Source organism: Lathamus discolor, chromosome 11 (genome assembly GCF_037157495.1).
Source record: "Lathamus discolor isolate bLatDis1 chromosome 11, bLatDis1.hap1, whole genome shotgun sequence".
Lineage (NCBI taxonomy): Eukaryota > Metazoa > Chordata > Aves > Psittaciformes > Psittacidae > Lathamus > Lathamus discolor.
The window spans coordinates 3,896,135-3,920,773 of record NC_088894.1 but is presented as its reverse complement, the minus strand read 5'-3'; the positions used below and the strand labels follow the sequence as shown (position 1 = coordinate 3,920,773).

Below are 24,639 nucleotides of genomic sequence, written 5' to 3'. Positions count from 1 at the left end.
ACTAAGCTGAAACCCATCCATCACATAGTTTTCTGTCGATTTTGTGAGGTGAACCGCTTGCTGAACAGTCAAACACTAAGTCAGTACAAGACATGGGGTAAGAAAGCAGAGCAAGCTGTCATTTTTCTGTCAGGACATTAGATCAGTCTTTATCCAGCCTCAGGCAAACACTCATGGTGTACAAAGCTACTCTTCCCAGTCAGAATCAGAAGTAAAATTGTAAGTGACAAATACCACTTCTTCCCATTGTAATGAATATCATCACCCTCACATTCCATTTGAAAAATGACACGTGGAATTGCAGTGTGCTTGAAGATTTGACACAGATTTTTTTGACCATGTTACTTAAGGCAGCCAAGTACTTTTCGTAACACATTACAGAACAACTAACTCCTGCTAAACCAGTAGTGTTGCACAGCCAGTTTTCTTTCTGAACACAGTCAACATGTCTGCTCAAGTCTTCTGCAGTCTTACATCAGCTCACGCTTATGGCAGACGGCTACATTTGTCTGCATACATTTAGAGAAGAAGTAGAAGACAGGTAGCTCTTCCGAGTTTACAATAGCACATTTTTCTCTGAAGAATTTTACTAAGCCTGAAGCATACTAAGAAAAATGCTTTCGATTTCAGATGCTATACAGCGTTACTTAAAACTTATCAGCCAGCGCTTAGGTCTACTTCACCTATCAGTCAAATTTGAGCTACTCACTTAACCAGCAGACACAAAGAAACACAACATTACTAGTCACCCACTAACCACAAACTAAGTGAAACTGGCACTTGTAGTATAAAGATCTGAAGATGACAGTCAAAATTCAGTACCTTATAAAAACAGGCACTGCACTCAGCTGTTGCTACAAAGCTCATACACAAAGTAGTCAGTACTCATAAGAAGCTAAAAGCCTAACGCATTGGTGATTAGACAAAGAGAAAGAAGCTTTTCTTGGGGAAGAGATGGCTGGCTTTATTTTAGACTTCAGATTTATTTACTTGCTTTGCATTTGAAACTAAGGCCATCTACAACTTCATGCATTCAAATGTTATCACTGTGAACACAGATGGCCATTTGAAAGAGAACTGAGGTCCCCTCCCTACCAATTCCAGGATATACTTGCAAATAATAAATTGTTATGGCTGTTTTTTATAGAGAAGACATTTAGAAGAGATAACATCTTGATTAAGTTACTATTCCTAGCTATTCACAGGTAGGACAAACGCATTACCTAGGAATGCATCCACTAAACAGCTGATCCCACGCATGGCACGAAAGAATATTTGAGGCAGATGCTTAAGGCAGGGGTACTGATTCAGTTCTTGAGTCATCCCACTCACATTCAGAAACTGCTCCTGAAATTTGGGGGTAGAGCTAATAATGGCTGGGTTACTCAAATCCACAGGATTACTGCACACAAAAAGAGCAAAATATGTTTTAGTCAGTTTAAGATCAGCTGTTAGGATTTTAAAAACCTCTTAAAGACACAACAGTTTAAGGCATTTAAACAACAACAACACGAAAAAGCATCAAATATCAACATACTTTTAGCTGTGACTCCATCACAGGAAGTCAATTTTCACTTCCTGGGTTAGAAGTACTTCATTGTCTTAACTTCAGACGTTACCCAAATACACTTAAGGATGTTATTAAGATCCAATGAACGAGAGCATACACTTAGAATAGTACAGTCTTAGAACAGTATAATCCCACTGTTGCAGTAATATTATTTATTTATGGTTTTCTGAACCCAGCTTAAGAGGCTCTTGCACTGTTAAAATTCTTCTCAAATTATTATTAGCAATGAATTTGCTATTACCAGTGACAAAAAAGGGAATGGGAAGTAAAGTCTGAGCAATTCTTCCTGACTGATGCGAATCCTGTAACAGCAATTCCAGATTTGAAGAGTACAGCACTTGTGACATTACTATCACAAATGCAGAAAAAGAACAAATTTAGTAAGAATTCGGTTTGAAAGTCTAATGTTTCTCCAGCTTTAATAAGTAGAAGTTCTATGTACATAGTTTAATATTCCAGCCATTCAGAAAATGAATGCAATGCCATTCCCAAGAATTATAAAACCAAGCATGCCACTTGGTTCTGTTGTGTATTTAAGGAAGGGTAACATGCATGTTAAAATTAACTGCATAGCTTTCTTCATAAACCAGAGATACACCCTTTGTAAAAATAATCTTTTGCAGGTTATATTTAACACTCTAGAGAATAAATGGCAGCAGTTTATATCTCTAGCAGTCATTGTTCTGCTTTTCCTGTTTGCTGCCTCAGAGAAACAAAATTGTATTGAAGTCTCGTTTTTCAGATGCTTCAAAATACCAACAGCTAAAAACTTTCTAGCTAAATGAACCAGTTTACATTCTAAAAGAGTCCAAGAGTTCAAAGTTGAACAGCATAACCTTGCCCTGAACTGCGACAGGGCACTGGTATAACAAGGTTCTCACACTTTGTGTGCTCAATCTTAGCAATCTCCAGAGAAATCTTTCATTTGTCATGCAAACATACAGAGATGATGCAAGAACATGAACAATGGACAGCTGTAATTACAATACCTCAGCATATGTAAAAAGCGAAACCAAGTTTGTGCAACGCACTCATTATCCATTTCAGGAGGAATCAGACCAGCATCTTCATCGGGAATTTTAAATGGAGGAAATGAAGGTCCATATGTAAAACGCAGCAATCTAGAAAGCAAGTCAGGCAGATCTGTCATTCAGTTAATACTCCTCAAATCAGCAGTGCATTTGAGCCTCAAAGGAATCAGCGATCCCCAGGTGAGCCCACAAGCAACAATGCAACATCCTGAGTTTTCCTAGAGCTCCTCACTTTATACAATCATTTAGTCCTCTTATAGCTTTGAAGGGTACATGCCTTGGAGCCTGCCCAAAGGTCCAACAAAATCAAAGAGCTGTGGAAGCCTAACACCTCAGCTCTCCCATGTGATTAGCCAGGGGGTTACTGGTTAGCATAGGCACACACATAAGTGACAAGATGCTGCCTAAGAAGGGAGCAGGGAAAAAGAAAATGAAGAAGAAATTGAAGCCCTTATCATTAAGGCTCTTTAGCTAGTGTCCTATGACAGGTAGTCACATTAGATTACAGGTCTAAATTCCAGGTTACTGATGAGTTACAATTTATATCATGAGAAACACTCAGTGCCCTTCTACAAGCAGCACAGGATTTGCAATCCAGAGAGTAGCAAGCTCTTCCAGACAGTATTTTGCAGAAGCTGACACAGTGTTCTCTAAAAGGATGGGGGAGATACAAGACATGCTTTTCCAATACCCTAGCATCCCCAGAAATTAATTTTTTACCTTTCCCTAAGCTAAACTCATTTGGACCCTGCCCAAAGGTCCAAACAAATAAAAAAGCTACGAGTTCAAAACACCACTGAACTTAGAGTTAGCTTCAGAGGAGTTCAGCTTTCTTTGTATTAGGTGTAAACCAGTATTAGTGAACAGCAGACTACAGCACTACAGAAAACCTGCAGGTTACTATGCATCAACAGAACGAAGACTGTTAGTCAACAGTGGAAGCTAAAGTGTGGGCACAGTGCATGGAGCAGAACACCAACGCATGTTTTGAGACTTAGCTGTTCTTTTCAGACCAGTGAATCATAAGATATTTTCTGTTATGCAACGCTGCATCTAGTGAGCTAAAAATAGCTACAGAAATAGCGTGGGAAATACACAGGACTTGCATTGCAGCTTTATTTCCCACAGGTTTAACAAGGCAGCCCCATAACCTAGAAAAGTCTATCCACACTCGGAATTTTGAGTGGTAATTCAAAAGCGAAAGTTTCCAAGAGTTAAAATAAACCCTTGCTGAAAAGTGAAGGATTGTGTTTTTCACAGTGCAGCAATTTTCATACACCTTTGAATTTTTATAGATCTGGTTATTGATGTCTCAGGATTGCTGGAAAGAAGAGACCCAGACCCCTGCTCCTCACCAATTAATTTAGTTCTTTCCTCTGAGAGGCTGAGATTTGTCCCACAAAGTCTTCAGACAAGGGGAAGTGGCCTCAAGTTGCACCAGGGGAGGGTTAAATGGAGCATTAGGAAAAAATTCATCACCAAAAGGGTTATCAAGCGTTGGAACAGGCTGCCCAGGGAATGGTGGAGTCACCATCAACATTTAAAAGTGCAGATATGCCACTTAGGACACGGTGCACTTGGCAGTGCTGGGTTTATGGTTGGACTCGATGCTCTTAAAGGTCTTTTCCAACCTAAACGATTCCATGATCCTCACTGTTCCCATGCCCAGCGAGGTTTGGTCCAGCTCTCCTCCAAGAGCAGAATGCCACTGCTCAGAGGAGAGCCTGCATCACATTCCTACTGCCAGTTCACAAGCGCCAGGCAGCTATAGCACAGCATCAGCTCCACAGGGTAGGAGAGGCAGAGTCCAAGAGTTACCTCAAACACAGCAACATGAAGTAGTAACACACACCTAACAGTTTTGGTGGTGACTGTCATTAAACACACAGACTATAATGTGACACTAATATTCCTGACTCATTTTTCATTGGACATGATGAAAGAGTCACAGTGGTGGAAACTAGTAAACATAAAGTGCTAAATATCTGAGAGATTATGAGATTACACAGTGACAGAGAAGATATAACTCAAATCTTCACTTGCAGAATGAAGATACACACACAAGTCAAAACAGAGCTTTGATCAACCTTGTCTAATGAAGGATGTCCCTGCCCATGGCAGCAGGGTTGGAACTAGATGAGCTTTAAGGTCCCTTCCAACCCAAACCATTCTATGATTCTAAGAACAGTAAAAGCCAGGGATACTAGACACAAGATCTCTCACTAAGTTCTGCTCATTCACTTTTGGATTGCTGGTGTCCCACAGATAAGCAACTCCAGAGAAAAAAACATGTATAACCATTATCATCCTAGTACATGTGTGTATGTCCTTGAGATTCCTCCTACCTGGAAGTAAGGGCACAGATGACCTTGCTCCATTGCTCCACTACTGCAGGGTGATGTCGCCAGTTGGCCACCATCTCTTTGGCAGTTTTCCAGTAAGGTGGTGTTGGAAAGCACCGTGTACAAGCCAGTAACCACACCTCAAACAACACGCCAATTAATTTTTCGGCCAGATTCTCAGCAATGCCACCTTGTAACAGAAACAAAGCATGCCTTCAGTGAGTATGAAATCTAAATAACCTCAAATATCTCTCCAGGAAGATTTCCATTAGAGTGTGTAAAGATTCTTAAGTTTTGTTTTTTCATTTAAGAATAATTCCCAATTGCTTCCTACAGCCAATTCACCTTTTTACAAGACCAAACATAATACGTAATGTGAAGCCAAATACATGTTTCACTAAGGGACACTGGCAATTCCTTGATCTTAGTCTGTCTTCCACTGCATTCTATCTATACTGATGTCTTTTATTTAATAAACTGACAATATGATTTTCCAAGCAGGCAGGCCAAACAGCAAGACACACGAGGGTTTCAGTGAAACAAGGAGGGAACAACCACTTGAAACCATTCACCAAGAACAGTTCTTGTACAAAAGTCGCTGTTCTGCAACAATACATTTAGGAAAACTCAGCTCCAAACCATGCAGTCTTTTCTGACAAAGCAGCCAAAGCAGGAATGAGCTATGGTGCTTTGGCGGCTACTAAAAACTCTTAGCAGGTTTCACTCAACACCCCTGGCAGCTCAATGTCAAGTAGAAACAAAGGTTTTTCCAGCAATTGAACAAAATGAAAGTTGAACATGAACCTTGCACAGTTGGAGCTGCTAGAAGAGTGTCATTGATCTGAAGAAGAAATAATAACAAAACCTCCCAGGTTTCTCTTGCCATAATTGTTGATTCATGAGCCAGTTTCTGGACAGCTTTCAAAACCTGCAAGCACAGTCTGATCTGACTAGATCCTGGGTCTGGCCTGCAAGAGAAGAAAACAACACCTGAGTCTCTAAACAAGAACTATAAAGTGATGTGTACAATAATCTGAACTTTGAGCAATTACAAGAGGAAACATCAATATTATTGAACAAGAGCCAAGAACATGAGCTAATATGTTTCTATGCACCTTAACTCTGCCTCTAAGCATCCTAACTCTGCCTTAATGAGTACAAGATGTACCATAACATTCTTCTCTAAATGACACAGAACTCACCACCATAAGGAGAACACACCCCACCATCTCAAGGGAATTTTTCTTAGGCCAAACAATGAGAATGTAAGACATCATGGTTACATACATAATTCAGAAGGAAAGTGGCAAAATTAGGAGAAACATTATTAGCAGACTAATTTAAATTCTTCCTAGTTTTCCTTTTGCTTCCAAGTGTAGATGCAACTCTTATCCCCAATTCCTTGGATTTAGGGGAAAAAAATAGTATCTAGAAGAGGGTCATTAAATAGGAAAGTCATACTAAAGGAAGAGGCGGTAAGTAAGGAAGAAAGGGAACAACATGATATTATCAAGGTCTTCCTTATAGTAACAACCAGCTCCACACTGCCACCGCTGAGTCACTCAACAAGAAGTGTTGCAGAAGCAGCCCAAAGCAGCACACTCTTTTCCCATCAGTTAGGACAAGGCAGAAGGGGTACAAAACAGTAACATTAAACATTCTGGACAAGATCTGAGGACACCAACGAACAAAACTGAGGTAGGCTAAAAGCTGAAAGGGTGAAAGAAGAGATTTCAAATTACAGCATGCAATATACACAAGCTGCATTTCAACTTATGCACTGTTTCATCCCTCCTACCACTTACGGAAGGGATGACAAAAGAAACCATGAAAATACTACCTTCCACTGGACTACTAAGTAGTATTTCCAGATTCTTCCAAACACTTTCAGTGTGATATAACCCACAAGTCACGTTGCATGGCAAGTATCTCAATAACATGCTGATCCACTAGATAGAGATCTGCTTTTCTTACCTTTTAAAAATACTATCAACTATTATCTGGATAGAATAAATGTTGCATTATAGTACTGGAAACAAGATTACAAAGACTGTAGATAATATCTAACGCCAAACTGCAGACTAGACACAGTTCAGGACTTAAGTAAGTTGCTTGATGCTGGTGCTAGATCCTAACAGTTTCTGTAGAACAAAGCCTGAGACCAGTAAGGCCTGCCTTGGTCATAGGACTATTTTTATCCTGAGCAGCAATAAAACAGATACTCTAATTGAAAGGTATCTTGAATATTTGACAGACTTGAAGGTTCAAAGCCTGTTTCAGACTTGTTTCCCTAATAATAAAGGGAATCTATAAAAAGGGCGTTTACACATAGAAGCTCTATATGCAAGATGACCACTGGGATACCTTGAGCTGATCAGGCAACTCTTAAGTCCCTCTACATCTGCCAGCTCCTGCTGTCCACAAAGCCAACTGAATGGCAGACTTTGGTTGCAGTATTTTGCAGATTCATGTCTAGATTTCTCAGAGCTTGGCCTTTGGTTTCCACACTCCTTTGTGACAAGAATTGTTCTCATGATTTCATATGAGATGCCGAAGTTACTACAAAAAAGGCATCTATTACACTTGGACAGTCACATGTCGCATGGTCTCTCAATCAGTTCTGGACATTTTAGTTGCACAGAAGACCCTTGTATCTGCATCTCAGTCTCCTGTGGAAGGGAGAGAGTTCCCATGTTTTCTTTCTGTGCTTCCAATAGTTTGTGGTACCAAAACCTTAGCTGAGAGCAGTAACTACTACTACTGCTTCAGTAATCTGCAAGGCTTACAGAGTATTGTAGGGTTGTTAAAGACAGAAAGCCTAAGGTTTGCTTGCGGACTGCTCAAATACATCAAAAAAATAAGTGTTCATTCCACTGGGTTGGGCAGGTCAGTGCAGGAGGGAGGGATGCAAGTACCCTCTCCCTAGTCTCTCCAGGAAATAGAGAAAAGGCAGCTTGACTCTTCCATCTTTCACTGTTTTTATTTCTTGGCACCACACCATTTCAAGGACTGTGTATATAAACATATGCTACAGCCAAGCACTCAAACTGGAATGTTTTATACACACCTGCTTTGTATTTAGTGTATACATCTTCCTGAGATGCTATTTAAGTCAAACTGCCCACTTAAGGCTGCTGCATTTCACACCTCAACTCTACATCTGAAACCCTCACCTCAACTCTGGGCCACCACTTTTAGGCAGCCAAACCAGCACTGACATTGTTTCCTGGAAACCAGGATGAGGAAGGAAGCTATTTTAATCACAACCCTCCATAGGACATAGGCTTATAATAAAGGCTTAGTATTTTCAACACAAGGACAAGAGACTCTTCCAGGAGATAGCTCAACGCATGTTGCTACAAGAGCTCCTGGGTAGGTGTTCTACAGGAGCCCACAAGCACCAGCAACCTGTATCAACTAGGTAAAACCAGAAATTATTTTTCTCTTCCCCTCCCCAGGCACGTAAGAATTTGCTTTCACTCAAGCAAGGTGTGCACAACCCAGTTCTGCATTTAATTTCCATTACAGAATGTATTCCTGTTGCTGGAGTGAATTCTGAACACAGCTCCCTGGAGGACAAAACTTAAAGTTCAAATTTTCAGCAATGAAAAAAGTGTTTCAGATACATCTCAGAGGCTTTAGAAAGAAAAACAACAGAACAGTTATACTGGCGGAGGGAGGAAGAGGAGTGTTTAAAATAATTATTTTCCAGCCCTCCCTGTTTCTGGATGTTAATTATTTTATTCAAGAGCCATCCTGTGCAGTCTACCACCCTTCACTGAGCTCCATCAATGAAGCTGGGAGATACAGGTGAAATGGCAGCTTGTGCCAACAGAAATGTGACCACTGAACTGCCTGTTACCAGGGCCGCTGGCGAGAAGGCAGTTAGGGGATCATAGCAACAACTATTTCATGGACTAGTGAAGAATTCATTCTTTACTGTGCCAAGTGAATAAAGGTTCCCAGACAGTAGACTATTTTACATGTATTAAAGTTTAGAGACAACTTCCTGCAGAAGTCTAATCCAAAAGCATGCTTTACTCAGGTTCGTGGTGTTGTCCTGACCATCCTTTAATAGGAATTAAAATGCCCTTTTCTCTACAAATCAAGAGCAATGACAACTAAGGTTAGGTGGCACACTCTGAAGTAATAAAGAGCAATGAAATCCTTGCCTGAATTTGTATCAGTTATTAACAAAGCCTCCAAGTAAAGTTAAGTGATCCAAGCGCAGCAGAGCACTTTGAAGGCCACTTGCAGTGATACATTACTAATAGTGACAAAAGCAGGTGATCTGGTACTTACAGACATACACTAAACATTGCTCTGAAGTAGTTTCAGATAGCTAATATTTAAGTACTGTTTCATAGGGCACCATTAAATAATTTCCTCTTACTTATCCAATAAGCAGCAGGTAAACTTATCAAATGATACGCGAAACATGATGTTTGAGCACCTTGACAATGTAACTTTGTCCAAGACCTAAAAGCACGTGAATCTCAACATTACCATGCAAGGATGTTGAACTCCTGAGCCTCCTGAGTGTTCCAGCCCTAACACTCACCTTGGTACAAAGAGATTTTGGAGATGTTTGAGAATGCTTTGAACGTAAAGGTTTGGTTCCTTAATAACTGGTAAAGGAATGGAGTCCTTAGGTAATACAAGAGCCATAATCCAATCTGTATATACATCGACGCAGTATTTCACAGTATCGCCATCCAGAGGGAGGGTCAGGCCATAACAAACCACCTCCATAGTCCATTTTACCTAAAGAAACAAAGCAGAAGTTATTATTAAAGATAAATATTAGCAGGTAAACAATGGTCCTACCTCAACAAAGCAACAGTAGTTATGTGGTATGGGCAATTCTATTTAACATATATTGGAAGAAAACACCAAGTCATTAATTTGTATATCATGACATTAAGAAGATTAACAATAAATGGCAAATCACTCTAAACCTTGAATCTCAATCTAACCTGTAAAGAAAACTCTTCAGAACACACGAGCTGATGCAATGAAAGATTTCCAAATTCTAGTAAACACTTTTACTATTCAAAGACTTTTTAAGAAGTCACATACTGTTGCTTCCAAAATGAAAGTAAGTAGAAAGGCTTCATGTGTGTTGACTGCTACATCCCTTGTTCATTTTTTTTCCTAGTTTGGTGGTGTTTGGTGATTTTTTGGTTGTTTTTTATTGCTTTAGCCTGAACCTCCTGGTTCAGTAGTGTTTATCTGAGCTACTAGGTCATTAAGTACACTGTTTCTATGATCTAGCTGTTAATAGAAGCCTTATTTAGATTACTTAACTAAAAATATAGCATACTTCATACAACTTGGGACTACCACAGGGAAAAATAAAGGAGGCTATAGAAAATCATTATGCTGCCACTCTAGCATGAGGGAAACTATGCTCTGTAAGGAAATGCACTTACTTCTTTGTCTGTTTTTAGTAAACTCTCACTTCCAACAGATGATGTAATTAAAGCTTGTCCAAGAGGACGCACCACTGCGTTTGCCACTTCTCTCCCCACGTTTTCAGGATAGCTGTGAAGTACACTGGTATTCCCCTGATCATTTTGAATGACAAGATGCAAGGATCTCCACTCTGAGTACATAGTGCCTCTATGCTACTATCCAAACACCTAGGGAGCAAGGAAGGAAAAGAACGCATAATTAGTACAAATGTCTATAACACGAGTTACCAAAACTGAGGCTGTTTGCCATGATATCAGAGCCTTGGTTGACATGGTTTAGTATGAGGTGTCCCTGCCCATGGCAAGGGGGTTGGAACTAGATGATCTTAAGGTCCTTTCCAACCCTAACTATTCTATGATTCTATGATATGGACCCTTATAAATTCAAGATGCATGTGTCCATGTCACACATTTGAAGACCCGGAAGAGATTCCAACAGCTGGCTTTCAACCTTAGGATGCTGTGGTGGGGTTTTGTTTTGTTTTTAAATACAGCTGTGAGCTTGGGTTTTGGGATTTTTAACAAAAAGGTAACAGTAAGTTTCAGTTTGGAAAACTAAGAGAAACTGCCTGCAGCAGCAGGCTTTTGTAGCCATTCACAGCAACATTAAAACCGCCACTTGAACAGCCTAAGCCATGCAACTGGGACCAAACTATCTCCCTTTCCCTCCTCTTCTACCAACGCCAGCAGTGTTTTATCAGCTATCTGAGCCAGTTGACCACGTGAATAATAACACAAGGAAAACAGGGTTGGCACAGGGGAAAAGCAAGGAATGTTCAACAGTCACAGCTTGGATCAGCTCAAGCTGTCACAAATGGCACCCTGAGGACCGTTTGCCAACTGCACTTTGGCGGCACATTATGGAAGCCAGTTACTTATACAGGAAATATTTTCAATGCCTCCCTTAGACATTCCTTGGCCCAAAACCAAACAAGAAGCCAGGCCTGGAAATACACCTTCTTAGAGAAAAGCCACCATTTAAGCAAGTCTGTGTATTTAGCTGACTCCACGAGTGTTTATTTACACAAAAATCCATGTAAAAAGCGTGATGATTCCCTTCAAGGCAGGAGGGAAAGTGAGGCAGCAAAATCTTGGCTTTCCAAACTACGTCCTTCCTGGTTTGAGGCAGCAATCACATGTGGTTATCTGACAGCAGATTAATCAGAGCAGCCACAGCCTGCAGGAAGCATATCCTCTCCATCCTTGAGGCACTTTCCCTCCTCTGGGGGCCATGGCAGGGGGAATGCGCGTGCCACTGTGGTCAAAACCCTTAGCTTAGAGGAAAACAATTCCAGGACACTATCTCTTGGGACACAGAGAAGTCACAACAACAACAAAACAAAGCACCATCAAACAAAAACCCCAAAATAAGCATGACGCACAATCATTAGTGATGTAGGTCACTAATACAGTGAGTCAGTCACTGCTTAACTTCATGATATGGGTTTCCTTAGAGGTATATCTTCCTTTTACATCCTATACTCATGGAGGCTCTGTATCTTCCCTTTCTGTCCCATCAGAACACTGCCTTAGTCTCCAGCTTGTGTTTGGAGTGGAAGAAGGAGGGACAGAAGTGAAGTATCATCCACTTTGTAAGCCTCCCCCTTTCCCTCGCAAACCTCCAGCACTGCCTGTACCCCCAGAGCACCATGCCCCTTCCCCTGCCCTGGCATTGCTGCTCACCACATAGGAAGGGCGAAGGCACTCTCCATCCTCACATTTGACACTCAAGTTCATTGCAGAAGCACACAACACCATCTGAGGAGCACTGGTTTAAATAAACTGATTTCAGCTGATAAAGCAGCATGTACTTTCCATCACCACGCTCCAGCTGAAGGACTGGCAGCTCACAGGAACTTTATCAGTGTGCTGATAACTGCAAGCACATGTAGTGTGCCTGCCCTTACACCAGAAAAGGGTTCCCAGAAGCATGGAAGTGCTGCACAGCATGAACTGTACACAGCGCCTGTGTAGGAGCTTTCTTGCCCAGAAGACAGAAGTCATCAGAGAGGGTAAAGATTCACAAATGCTGCTGCATTTTGGAAAACCCACATTGCACTAGGGCAAGGGAAGGGGAGGACACAACCACTCGCCTTCATGCAGTTCCCTGCCATGCTGAAGCAAAGACGCAAAGATCTTTAGTGTAACCTTCCAAACTTCTGAGAGGAGCAGCATTTGTAACATACAGGATAGATATAATATGCCATGTTTAAGAGAGGTTTAACAGCAGGACACGGTAACCAAAACCTCTGGTGCCTCATACATCCAGCCTGCTGCCTGACCTTCATACATAAATTTAATGATCAAATCTGTATCTTATTCAAGACTTCCTTCAGCCTTGCCAGAAATCTTCTGTTAGTCTTACCAATATGCAAGGAATATTGAAACAAGTAATTGTTCCAGATGTAAAAACCTTTTGCAGTGGGATTTCCTGGGGTAATGATTTATTTGCCCCGTACATTTAGCAGTAAGAAGCTTTTATTTGCAAGGACCAGAAGTCACTTTTCATTTAATACTCTACTTCAACTGCCATTTGAATTGGAAATTGCTGCCATCTGTTCAGATTGGGGCATAGCTAAACCCATCTACTATTCAGCATCTTAAAATTGGAAATAAGTTGAAAAAGGCTGGTAAGTCCCCCCACACCACAGTATTTGTTACGATGTGTTTCAACAGATACAACACACTGACAGTTCTGTAACTTGCTTTAGACAAAATGCACCTAATGCTCTGTAGAAGCAGGGCTCACTCCCTCAGAAGAAGCTGTTACTGATCAAACTACTTACATAGCAACAGCAAATTGAAGAAAAAAAGGCAGCTGTCACACCAGGCAAACAGCATTCCCTGATTTTTACTTCTGTCTTTGCAATGCTTCTGCATTTCAGCTTCAAACAAAGCATCCTCACTGGCTGAAGTAACATCTCCTAAGTTTCATGCAGCTGAATGTTCGCATTTCACTTAAGCGTAAGTCTTAATGAGGTTCAAATCACTAAGGACCCTCAGAATGACAAGCAATCTAATTAAGAGGAGGGGTGGGAAGAAGAATAAATACATCCCTGAGGTTCACCAAGCAGCAGTTTTGCACACCCTCAACTTTGGACAGGGTCCTGTTCCTGTTCCTGGAGGTTGCACTACATAAAACATTCCCAGGTTCTCACAGTCAGACCTGGAAGGAAATTGTCAGCATTTACATTGCCATGACAGCTGAGAGATGTGAAGTTTAAATATTTACCACCTACTATGAAACTAAGCATAATTCCAACATTCCTTAGTGCGGCAAATAATATGGGTTTCAGCAAATTCCCTCCCAGATTCATTTCAGCTTAAGAACTGTAGTAGCTATAACCATATAAACCACTGAAAACAGGCGTTTCAGCATTTAAGACAAAAGATCGTCAGTTCATAAACACTGCAGAAGTTGGTGAGCATGAAAGAACTAGCTAATGAGCCCATAAAACTCCAAAAATAAGGATATTTAAGTTCTGTTTCAAGTCCCCAAAGACTTCATATGAACAACTGCAGCCAAAATATTTAAACTCTTGGATCAGTAAAGATAGACAGTGAGAATTCCCTAACTACATAATAGACCCACATTCTGCAGTTACTCTCACAGAACACGCAGATGCTCAGAGCCTAAAGCAGAGATGGGGGTTTGGAGTATGTGCAGGGGAAAGGTCAGGGAACCAGCACTGGTGTCCAAAGCAGCATCTCAAAAAGCCTGTTTTCAGCGAGGGCAGTGCTGGGGGCAAACGTGGACCTTGAGCCCTTCGTGCTCAGCAGCTTCACACGTAAAATGAAATGTTTGCCTACAATGCAAAAGGATTTCAGGCCCAGAGACAAGCTGTCCTGAAAATGGATACTTCTTGGGTTTTATTAGAACCAAAAAAGCTGAGCTGAGACAATTGTTATGAAGAGAGGAGATGCAAAAAACCACCAGCAGAGAGGTGCACAAGGAAGGTGGAAGACTTAACAGAGCCTAACCAGAGAAGCATCAATAAGGGACCAACACCATAAAGCTCTGAGATATTAATATACTTTAAGTATTTCACATGTATCTCTCTTTAACACAATCCCTGATACACCAGTAGCACTGACACATCTGCTCTCTACAGGCAACAACCACTGCCAGAAAGCACCTTCCACAATGCACCTTCCCTGGACCATGTACCAAAGAAGCTTATCAGCTATTTTTTCAGACATCCTGAGCATGGACAAGTGCCACATACCCACCTGGACACTGCTGTCCCTCTGCCCTCCAAGTTTATGCTGGAGAGAACAACTCCAATCCTGTCAAGACTAACTCAGCACCTCTCATATTAAGCCCAGCAGGACTGAAGCAGCGCAGACCCCTCCAGGTAGCTCATCTCTGGAGCCCATCCAAGCAGTAGGCTCTGCCCTAGGCACACATTGTGCGTAAAGGACAGCAGCAGAGCAGAGAGTAGGCAAACAGTAAAAACGGCAAAGCCCAAACAGAAAATCCAGCTTTCTGCTAATGTTTCTAAGTCAGGATTTGGTTAAAGAATAAATGGAGATGCATGTCAGGATTGCTATTAAATGAAAAGTTTAGATTCAAGGCAGGAAGAAATCAGGCACAGAAAAAACAGGAGCTCATGTCACCCTTTCCCAGGCCATCCAGCCCATATTACTGAGAACTGAATCACAGCTCCCTTTGCCCAGGGAAGGTGGATTTGTCTGATTTTACCACCTAACTGGAGAAGTTAAGATTACAGGGAAGGCTGAATCACAAATGTAAGGTGCCATATAAGCCTCAGGGCTTGGGTCCCACTTTCCCCTACTCACCGACTTCAGAGTCATGCTGGTTCTGAGGGCACCACTGAACACCACCATTCCCAAAGCAGGAAGCTGGGCACCTGCCACAGAGAGAGCAGCTGCCTAACACTTACACACTGCAATATCTGAAGATAAACAGAGCCGCCAGAAAGCAAAAGCATCAGTTAATTTTGCATGTTTTGGCTATTACTCTGCTTTCAAGCTTCATTACTCAGCCACCAGTGCTACTTTGCTTCTCAACATCACTCTCATCTCTAAAAGCAGGTTTAAGAAAATTACCTTCCAGGCAGGGGACCTGAGAATTTACTGAGTTTTCTCATCCCTCACTTGTGCCAAAACCCACACAATGAACTCGCCTGCAGAACACTGCATTTCCCTGACCCAAAGTGGGAATAGTTTTTATTCTACAGTTGATTTTACACTGGCATTTCTTCCTCAGTCTAGGTCCTTGTGCAACTCCACAAACTGCACAACCAGGAAGGGACCTCCTGAAGCTACAGTCCCTTACACCCAGGGAGCAGAACCTTGCTCTGCTTTTGCTGCTGTTCCTCAGTTTCCAGAGGAAATCTGATGTACTGCCCGCGGACCCTGAAGATCAAACGGACGAGAAATCAGCAAGGGAAAGCAAAGGCAGGCCTGCAGCCAGGAACGCAAGGCATCACCGGATGACTCCTAAGAAAGTCTGCAAGGGAACAGCGACACAAACTTTTACCTCCCTCCCGCTCGCACTCCCGCAGGCGAGGGCCAGCCTGCGGGGGGAAGGAGCTCACCGGCCCCCGGTGACACCGCACGCTTGTGTCGGGGACCCGAAACGCAGCTCGAAACCCATCCCCGCAGCCGAGACCCGAGCCGAGAAGGACCCCAAGACCGCGAGTGGGCGCGAGGGGTCCCCCGGTTCACTCCCCCCCGCCCTGCGGCGGCTCCGCCACACCGGCCGGGACCCCCCGCAGTAGCCGCTCCGCGGCGACCCCCGAGGATGAGCGCGGCCCCCGCCCGCTCTGTCCGGTCCCGCAGGCCCGGCCCCGCGGCGGGCAGGGCAGAGGCCGGCGCGGTGGAGACTCCCGGGCGGCGCCCGGCAGCCACAGGCCCCGCCGCCGGCAGGAGCGGGCCGGGCGCGGGCAGCGCCGCGGCGGGAGGGCCCGGGCAGCCGTACCTGCGCCGAAGGGCCCGGCGGGCATGTCGGGGCAGGGCCGGCCGCTCCGCCCTCAGGCCGCCGGCTCCATGGTGCCCGCGGCAGCCGAGGCGACACAGGGGGGACGCCGCTCCGCGCTGCCCCGGCTCCGCTTGGCCCCGCTCCCCGCGGCCGCTTCCGGCAGCGCCACAAAGCGCACGGCGGGCGGCGGGGCCCCGCGGCGCTCTGCGCATGCGTGCGGCTAGCTGCAACGCTGCTCCTGCACGGGCACGCAACCCCGCCGCCGGTAGCGCCGAATAAGTCGCGGAGGAAGGCTCCGCGCATGCGCGGGTGGGGCGCGCGTGCCGCGCTCTCTCTCAGTCTCTCTTAAAGGGGCCGCGTCCGCCCCGCCCGCGGTTCCTCCCTGTGCCACCCTTTACCTCTGCGCTCGCTACCTGTGGTTTTCAGAACCACTGAGAACGGCCTCAGGGCTGCTGCCTCACCAGCTCGGTGCCGTTTGCCCTGCTTGGGTTTTCAGTGTCTTATCACAGGATTCACACACCTCTGCATTGTCACGTTATCTGTATTTATGTATAACAAAAGTTAAGATCGCTGTCTCTTCCTTCCCTACGCACGCTGAGTTCCCTCACCAAAGCCAAGCCACAGCACAACTGCCCCCGGAGCATGCTGGAAGATCAACCGTTCCCATTGATCCTGGCAGGGCATCAAGGTGACCCATGCAAGCTCTGACCCAGTGGCATAGCTGTGTATGCCGCGGGAGAAGCTTGGTCTGGACCCCTGCCACAGGATGAGCTGCACCAGCAAATTGTACTGGAGGAGCCTGTAGGCAGCTCTCACTTGGCATCTGGCAATGACACCACCGGCCTGTCCTTGTCCTTATCGTGAAGTGAAGCAGCGTGTTTCCATTAAACAGCCTCTGCTCAAATGCAGAAATGATGAATGGAGTTGTTTACCCTACAAGACCCTGAAGACCACAACAGCAGGTGCTTAAGCCTGGTTCTGCTATCCTCTTTTCCATCTTGTGTTCCAGCGAGGGTTATTATAATCGATTCCTCACAGAGCTGGAGCACGTTTCTTCCACAGGGGCTGTACCCAACACCTGCACCAGGGCAATGAGCACAAGCCTGAGTCAGGACGGAGGCCATGCAGGCTACAGGGTGGCTGTTACCTGGCCTGCTATATAAAGAGCTATGTATATATACAAACCTATTTCTACATATGCAAAACTGTAAAAATAAGTAAAAACATATTACACAGATACAAATTCACTTTTATATATTTTTTATATTTGCAGAACATATATATATATAAAAGTGTATCCAGGAAAAGATTGTTTAATAAGAGGTGAACTTAGTAATTAAAGTTTAACTGCAAATAGAAAGTAACAAGAAGCAAAGGCAAGCTCAGGGACCATGGTTTGCATAGTTCCAACCCCCCGGGGTGCAAAAACCCACACACTCCTGGGCTCGGGGCTGACCAAGAGGTGCCCACCCAACCCCAACCATGCAAAGGAGAGGCCAAGCCTGTGTCTGGCCCAGAGGCTCCCACACATGGCTCCAAGCCAGCCAGTGGCCAGCCTCTATTACTGGGGTAGCCTTTGGTGTTTGTGCTATGTAAAACACAGGCACACCACCCACAGAAACAGAAAGCCAGGTCTAAATGCCAGAAGGATGTGTGTGGGGACAATAACTCCCAAGGGACACTGGGCAAAGATCATGTGCACTAGGAGAAGAGAGGGCTGGGCCAGACAGTTAGAGACAGAAAACTGGGGTCGTTATCAGGTGGGGTTTCCCTTTGCCCACAGCTGCCAGTTGAGCTTAAAACCACTTGTACTCACCATCTAGCAATATCAGCTTGTGCTAGCTGTGTTTTCTTATCCTTTAGCCAATGATTTTATGACATGCTTCCAAAACACAAGCCTGGCTGACCTGGTAGAAGACAGCAGTGCTCAGTAAAGAGTCCTCATCCATGTTTGGAACCACAGCTCCCAAAGAAAGGACAATGTCAGAGAAAGGCCACTGGCATTCAAAGAACAAAAAGAAAAGGCTTGTTTTAAATTTTAAATTTAAGGCTTTTTTGTATTCTAGAAAATGACACATGTCCACTAATTGGGCTATTAACTCTGGTCTACTAGTTACATTCTTGATGGGGATCTCCAGCCTCTCTGCTTTGCCAGTGAAGCACTTTTCCCTCTATAAAACCATCATGACTCATCACTATTTTACCGTACTTTTCCCACATTTCCATCAATTACATTCTTTGTTGTAGCTTCCATGCATTTGCCTGATAGAGGCACTAAGCTTTGTGGTCTGTAGTTCCCCAAATCACTTTCAAAAAGTGGAATCACATTGTGGTGTCCCACTCTTCTCATATCAAGGGCATTTTGCCTTCTGGTTACATAAGCAGGTAGATGACTAATTTCTTGTTTAGTCTACAACACAGGAGGGGTATGATGTAGAGCTAGCAATTTTTTCTTACGTGCAATTTGTCTTAAGATTTCTTCTGCTTCAGTATGAAACAGATTTTCTGGCTGACTCATTCCCCATCAAGAAAAATCACAGCCAGGGAATAGCCTGAAGCTGCTCTGTAGTAAACAGCAATGCAAAGGCTTCAGCTGGCTTCTTGAAAGCCTCTCAGATTTTCTCTGTGTCAACCTCCATGCATTTGAATGGTGAACAGAGCGAGATGGGGGTCATCCTGACCTTGGGACTCATGGAGAAGTGTCCAGCCTCTCAGGGTCTGCCTCTCCCCCTGCCTGCTTCAGAGTCAGCTCCCAGTCCTGGGAGTAACAGGACCGCTTCTGCCCTGCTTGATGAGGCAATACATTTGTCACATAGGTGTTCTGTAGACAAGCCAGCATTGTGCTGGGGGCTCAGCAGCACAACAACAGTCTGAGCTTCAGTAGCTCTGTTTTATATATAAGCCAGAGCTCTGTTCTATCAGGCATCAGAGGATGTTTATAAAAGGATGAGCCTTACTACATGGCACCATGCTTACAGGCTGTCTTCTATCAATCATATTTTAATTTGCTAATTATTTTACATACATTGAGCATACTTAAGTCCAAAGCTCAAGCCCAAACTACTCAGTCTCCAGGATTCAGTTAATTCTATATCCACATTACATCAGTTCACTATATATATGTATAATGTATATAAGTAACACATAATGATATATCCTATATAACATACCTGTGATCATAACCATTTATGTACATATACACATACAGCTTTTCTTTGCATATTTTGAGTACTTCCTTAACCTGCTCTTCTGCATTGAGACAATACCCCAGGTGTCTTGTGAAGATTTTCTTCCACCCTTTATTGTAACCCTTGTGGTGTTGTCCCACTTAGAGCTTGTTCAGAAAAAAAAAGTGAAAAAATGCTGTCCATCCATTATATTCTCCCCTTTCCCATTATTTCCTCTGCACACCTCTGATACATAGCTATGCTTTCAGACATGCTAAGCATTCATTGCTTTAGTTACCATTAATACTTACTAGGAAGCGAATGCAGAGAAAGTAAATGCTAAACAAGTAAATATTTAATGAAGAAAAGACATGGGTTCATAAAAGAAAAAGGCATTTGATGTGATCTGTTTTCTAGGCTGGAAGATATGGAGCCACCCCTGTTTGCAAACAAAGAGCCAGCACTCCCAGCTTGGGCAGAAACAGGGTTTGTGCTGAAAATGAGAACAGACTTCCCCATTCAGTGGAGCTGCTGAAGAAGTATATGGCCCTTTCATGTCTGTGCTCCTTGACCATAAACCACCCAGACTCAGCAAAGCAGATTTCTGCCTTGAGAAAACAGCAGCCAACCTCTGCTTTGCACAGTAAGCAGTGCTGCCCCACTTAATGTTGTCAGTAAATGCTCAATACAATGGATGTGCAGTGATGATGTGGAAAGTGTTTTTCTACATACCACTGAAATAAGAGTGCTCCTTTCAATTCTTCCACTGTCTTGAAAGCCGCAGAAAGCATGAGTGAATAATTGGCTGCGATACAAAGAAATGAGGTTTACAGAAAGCAACTTTGCAACCCTGACCTCAAAGCATTATTACAGTGTTTTGCCTTGCAGAGAAGCAGCAGCCTTTTGCAGGAGCTCTTTAAGGGCTCCTTTTGATGCTGGCACACCATGCGGTGAGGTTATTGGATTTGAGCTCCAGTACACATTGGAAACACATGCTCTTACATCATGTTGTCTTGCACAGCTTACCTTATAAGCTTGCCATTCTCCATGATCTCTGGCCTTGCAGTGCAGCACACTTCTTCATTTCCCATCTGTGACTGAAGATAAGCAATCATGACTTCTGTAGCCTGGAAAGATGCTTGGCAAGTGCAGCCAGGAAGAGAGCCCATCCTGCTGAGGCATTGCTGCTGGCAGTTTCTACAGGAGATCAGGATCTGCTGTTGTAACAGCTCTGCCCTCTGGATCCAGACAGCTTTGCTCTCTGCATTAAAAGGTGTGAGAAGTCATGCTGGCCCAATGGATTTGAATGAACCTGGTGAGGGCAGTGTATGCAGAAATGGCAGTTATGTTTTTGCCCTGCCGTTCTCCTGAATACTGTAATGGAAGAGAGAGGTGCCTGCTAAGGGCCAGCCCCGAGCTCTTTATCTGATTCCCGTTGTCCCTTCCACTGTGTTCAGTGGAAACAAACCGTCCATCACCTGGGACAGCACTCAACGATTCAGATCAGTCTCCTGTGGTAAAAACAATGAATTAGGCTCCCTTTACCCTGCACGACAGCTGTATATGCTGTATGCTTCTTACTGTGTGGTCACAAGAGCTGTCAGAGGGAGAAATGTTAGATTTTGAACTGCTTGCAGAATCAGGCCATGCACAGCAACCCTGTAGCTCAAACAGATGCTTTGATGCATCCCTCTGCGGGGCTGGGATGACCCCAGCAGCAGTATACTCCAGTGCTGCTCTTCCTTTCCTGTTTCCTCCTGGGAACACGCTCGGTTGTGGTTTACCTGCACACTGCCTCAGCTCTACCTCCCCTCCTCCGCTCCTGTCCAGTAACAGCCTTATTTAAGAAACGAGTCAGTAGCTGCGCGTAGGACCACCGGGTGGCGCCAGAAACCAGAAGATGGAGTATGTTCAATACCTTGGGGCAATCCTATTTGGGGCAGGGCCGTACCCAGGGTAAGGTGAGAGGCGCTGAGGGGTGGAGGTAGAGGGAAAAGGCAGCGGGAGGTAGACGATAGCGCACACCCCGCTTAAGGGGTCGAAACGCCGGGCGATGCACGGAGTGTGCTGGCTGTTTGGGATACCCTCCCTCATAGAGCACGGCCCCGGAGCCAGGCTTCTAACACAAGGGCAGAGGAGTAACAGTGACCTTGGGAGGGGCTCACCCAACATCCACACTGCCGGAGCCTCCAGTGGGGGAACAGGCAAACGTGGTCTAGCAAGAATTTAGTCTTACCTCTGGAAGAGCAGGAGAGAGGACACTAACAGAACAAACACAGAAGTGTTTGCAGCTTTACAGCTGCTCCGAGCATCGCCACAGCACGCCCGTCTCCGACCCTGGTACCCCCCCTGGATTCCTGCCCCATAAGCTGGGGCATGCTTTCGGGGCTTAGGAGTCACTGTGACAGCGAACAGACTGAGGCAGAGAGCCCACCAGAGTTAAATCCAGGCCACCGGTTCCACCTCCCGCCTGGGCGAGCAGCTTAGGCCCAGCGCTTCAGGCTGAGGGCGGTGCAAAGCACCTACCCCCAAGATGGCGCCCGCCCCGCCCGCCATCTTGTTTGTAGTCCCGACTCCCCCCTCAGCGCCCCGCGCAGGCGTGGTTCCGCGGCGCAGCGCGCAGGCGCGGAGTGCCCGCATGCCGCGGGGCCGGAGCTGCGGTCGCACCTGCCGCGCAGGTGAGTCCCGTCGCGTTCGCGGCCCGCACCGCACTCGCGCCTCCGCCACCGCCCGCTGCGGCTCTGAGGCGCTCGGCAGCCGCTCGGAGGGGCGGCTCCGTGGGAGGGCCGGGCTCGGCGGCTTGTACCATCCGCCCCTCCGAGCCCTCCGCCCCGCGGCCGCTGCTGCTGCTCCGTGACCCTGGGGCCGCCGGTAAGCGGTTACCTGAGAGGGACGGGGTGCGTGTGCTCCCCGGGCGGGTCCTGCCGAGGCTGCCGCAGCCCGCGGGGGCCCCGCTGAGAGGCCGGCGCTGAGGAAGGGCTCTGGAGCTGCCGTTCTGAGGTGCTAGAGGAGAGAACCGCTCCCTCGCGGAGCCCTGTTCAGCAGATAATCCCTCGCCATAGCGGGCTGCGCTGGGGAGAAGGAGAACCGCCTCAAACTGCCCCTGGCTTTATTGCGGATATGGTGTTTTTTCCATGTAAATAACAGACGGGAGCGCTTCGGGCTTTCTGCCTCCTCTCACCTGCAGCTTTTCATTTTAGGATGCAGATCTCGGGATTCTCAGTTATATTATTGCCTTTGGGCAACGAAAACAAGGGATTTTTTCTGTCATTCGGTGCTGTGTTGTCAATGTGTGAATGGGAAAGAAATAGCTTACAAAAATGGTTTTTATTGACTTGCATCATCACTTTAGGTCAATGGCTGCTTCTTTTTTTAATATTTAATGTAAGTCTTGGGGAGTAATTAAAGCATTGTAATAAAGTCAGATGACTCTATCTTAAACCCCATTGCTATAACGTCTGGTGTGGAAAACAGAGTGTTAGAAGCAGAGCGATGTGGCGCAGCACTGTGCTGGCTTCCTGGGTTTTTCCAGAGAATAGGAAAGGTCAGGAGACTACATCTGGGAAACACACGGGAGCTTTTGTGTTGAACACTGTGCTGAGAAGATGGGGGTTACAGGTGGGGAAGAATCCACTTCTGCTTCCTGGGTCAGGCACACTCATGAGTCTCCCATGTTCAGATGAGAGGACTTGGTGCTTGTTACTTCAGCTTCTGCCTTTCGTTTTCTGCAGAAACAAGAGGACAGCAATCTTCCAAATAGTGGAGCCTGTCAAACCGCATCTGGCAGCAGTGCATCAGTCTATGGTGAAAAGTAAAGAAGGTAATGTAAAGTCTTAAGAGTTGAGTTTGATGTCAGTGTAAAGCTTTCCTAGTACGTTACTTGGGGTAGGGGAGCAGAGCCTACCAGATGTGTGTCTCATTGAACTGAGAATAGACTCCTGAAGAAGCAAGGTGATCCCTAGGATTCATTTGGATTGTTGAACTGGGATTGTGGAGAGGGCTCAGGATTGGGAACAACTCTTCTAATTTCCCTTATTTGTTTGGGGTTTTGAAACAGCTTGTGTGTGGCACACGAGGCACTGAAACTTGTCTTGAGGGCAGAAACTTGGTGTGGGCTGTGCTTGGCTGGTATTGAAATGTTTTCAAGCGCAGGAGCTGGAAATGTTACAAAATCAAACAATTGCTGGAAGCAGTGGTTTGGGAGGCTGCAATTATATTCCTAGCCACTCATTTTGTGTCCAAGGGTAAAAACTAATTGAAATGGACAAATGTATTTAGCTTGTGTTTTCCTAATCTCAGATCACCTTCAGAAATGTCCTAGTGCTTCTGTTTGCAGCTCATGTTTCACACTGGTCATACATGACATGATCTTTAGTGCTTTTCAATGGAAAGCATCAGTGTAGTTTTATTACATACAACATATATTTTGGCTCCTTAAAGATATACTAGGAAATTTTCTGAAAGATGCTTCTAGAATAGTTTTCTTCAACATTCCTCTATTGCATGATAGATGAATCAAGGTAAACATTATAGCAAAGTAGTAATAGATAGGTATTTCAATAAGAAGCTCAAAAAGTCATGGTCATAATATAGTCTAAGCACAAAAATAATAAGTAGGAGAAAGCAAATCAGCTTTAAAACTTCTGGGAGGTTTTCATGTGTAACAGAGTAGGGATTTTAGTTTTCAACTATTTGTCACTCTCACAAATAACATCTCAACTGGCTTGCTACCACCGTTGCTTCCTGGAAAAAACGTGCAGCCGACCCCTCAGTGAGTTCTATTTCTGTAGGCAGTGCTGACACCATACCCCTCCATTATCAGGGTTTATCTTGTGCTCATCGTCTGTCAGCTGGGTCTTGGATATAAATAAATATACCTCTGCTGCTTACGGCTCTTAATCCTCGGGTTGGGCAGTCGTGTGGTACTGGTTAAGATTATTTGTGTCTGTCATTATTACAGCCTGGTTCAATCTGCAATAGTTAAAGAAGAGCAGAAGAATGTTTTGCTACTGTTCTCTGTGTAATGTTGAAGACAATGTTCCTGATGTGTGTTTTGATGCATCCCAATGGTCTCATTTTCATATGAATGTGGTTTGGGACGAATAATAAAA

At 44.8% G+C, this 24,639-nt stretch overlaps 3 protein-coding genes and 1 long non-coding RNA gene across 8 annotated transcripts in view; 2 read left to right on the top strand and 2 right to left on the bottom strand.

Moving 5' to 3' along the window:
• RALGAPB (Ral GTPase activating protein non-catalytic subunit beta) overlaps positions 1-16,530 on the bottom strand; it is a 56,025-nt gene extending 39,495 nt beyond the window's left edge. For 2 of the 3 annotated variants that reach the window (XM_065691188.1, XM_065691190.1), the window contains exons 1-7: positions 16,362-16,530; positions 10,376-10,585; positions 9,505-9,707; positions 5,748-5,911; positions 4,947-5,133; positions 2,560-2,691; positions 1,224-1,402 (exon numbers count right to left, since the gene is read on the bottom strand). In XM_065691188.1, coding sequence (XP_065547260.1) covers positions 1,224-1,402; positions 2,560-2,691; positions 4,947-5,133; positions 5,748-5,911; positions 9,505-9,707; positions 10,376-10,558 — 1,048 coding nt within the window. In that variant the 5' untranslated portion in view covers positions 10,559-10,585; positions 16,362-16,530. Of the gene's footprint in view, positions 1-1,223; positions 1,403-2,559; positions 2,692-4,946; positions 5,134-5,747; positions 5,912-9,504; positions 9,708-10,375; positions 10,586-12,100; positions 12,138-16,361 lie in introns of those variants that run through there. The other variant, XM_065691189.1, reaches the window with a different exon arrangement.
• SLA2 (Src like adaptor 2) overlaps positions 1-24,639 on the top strand; it is a 105,840-nt gene that overhangs the window by 29,041 nt on the left and 52,160 nt on the right. The gene's annotated exons all lie outside the window — the stretch shown is intronic.
• LOC136020385 (uncharacterized) lies at positions 16,901-22,005 on the bottom strand. Of its 2 annotated transcripts, none has more exons than XR_010615322.1 (3): positions 20,555-22,005; positions 18,178-20,333; positions 16,901-17,439 (listed from the first exon to the last, which is right to left on the bottom strand). It is a non-coding gene; the product is annotated as an uncharacterized LOC136020385 (long non-coding RNA). The 2 variants fall into 2 exon arrangements; XR_010615321.1 differs by lacking the exon at positions 16,901-17,439 and having other exon boundaries at positions 17,665-18,358; positions 20,261-20,333.
• The window catches only part of NDRG3 (NDRG family member 3), a 47,231-nt gene continuing 44,713 nt past the window's right edge, over positions 22,122-24,639 (top strand). Inside the window, exons 1-2 of one of the 2 annotated variants that reach the window (XM_065691199.1) lie at positions 22,122-22,206; positions 23,260-23,348. The gene's annotated coding sequence lies outside the window, so the exon portion shown is untranslated. Of the gene's footprint in view, positions 22,207-22,237; positions 22,400-23,259; positions 23,349-24,639 lie in introns of those variants that run through there. The other variant, XM_065691200.1, reaches the window with a different exon arrangement.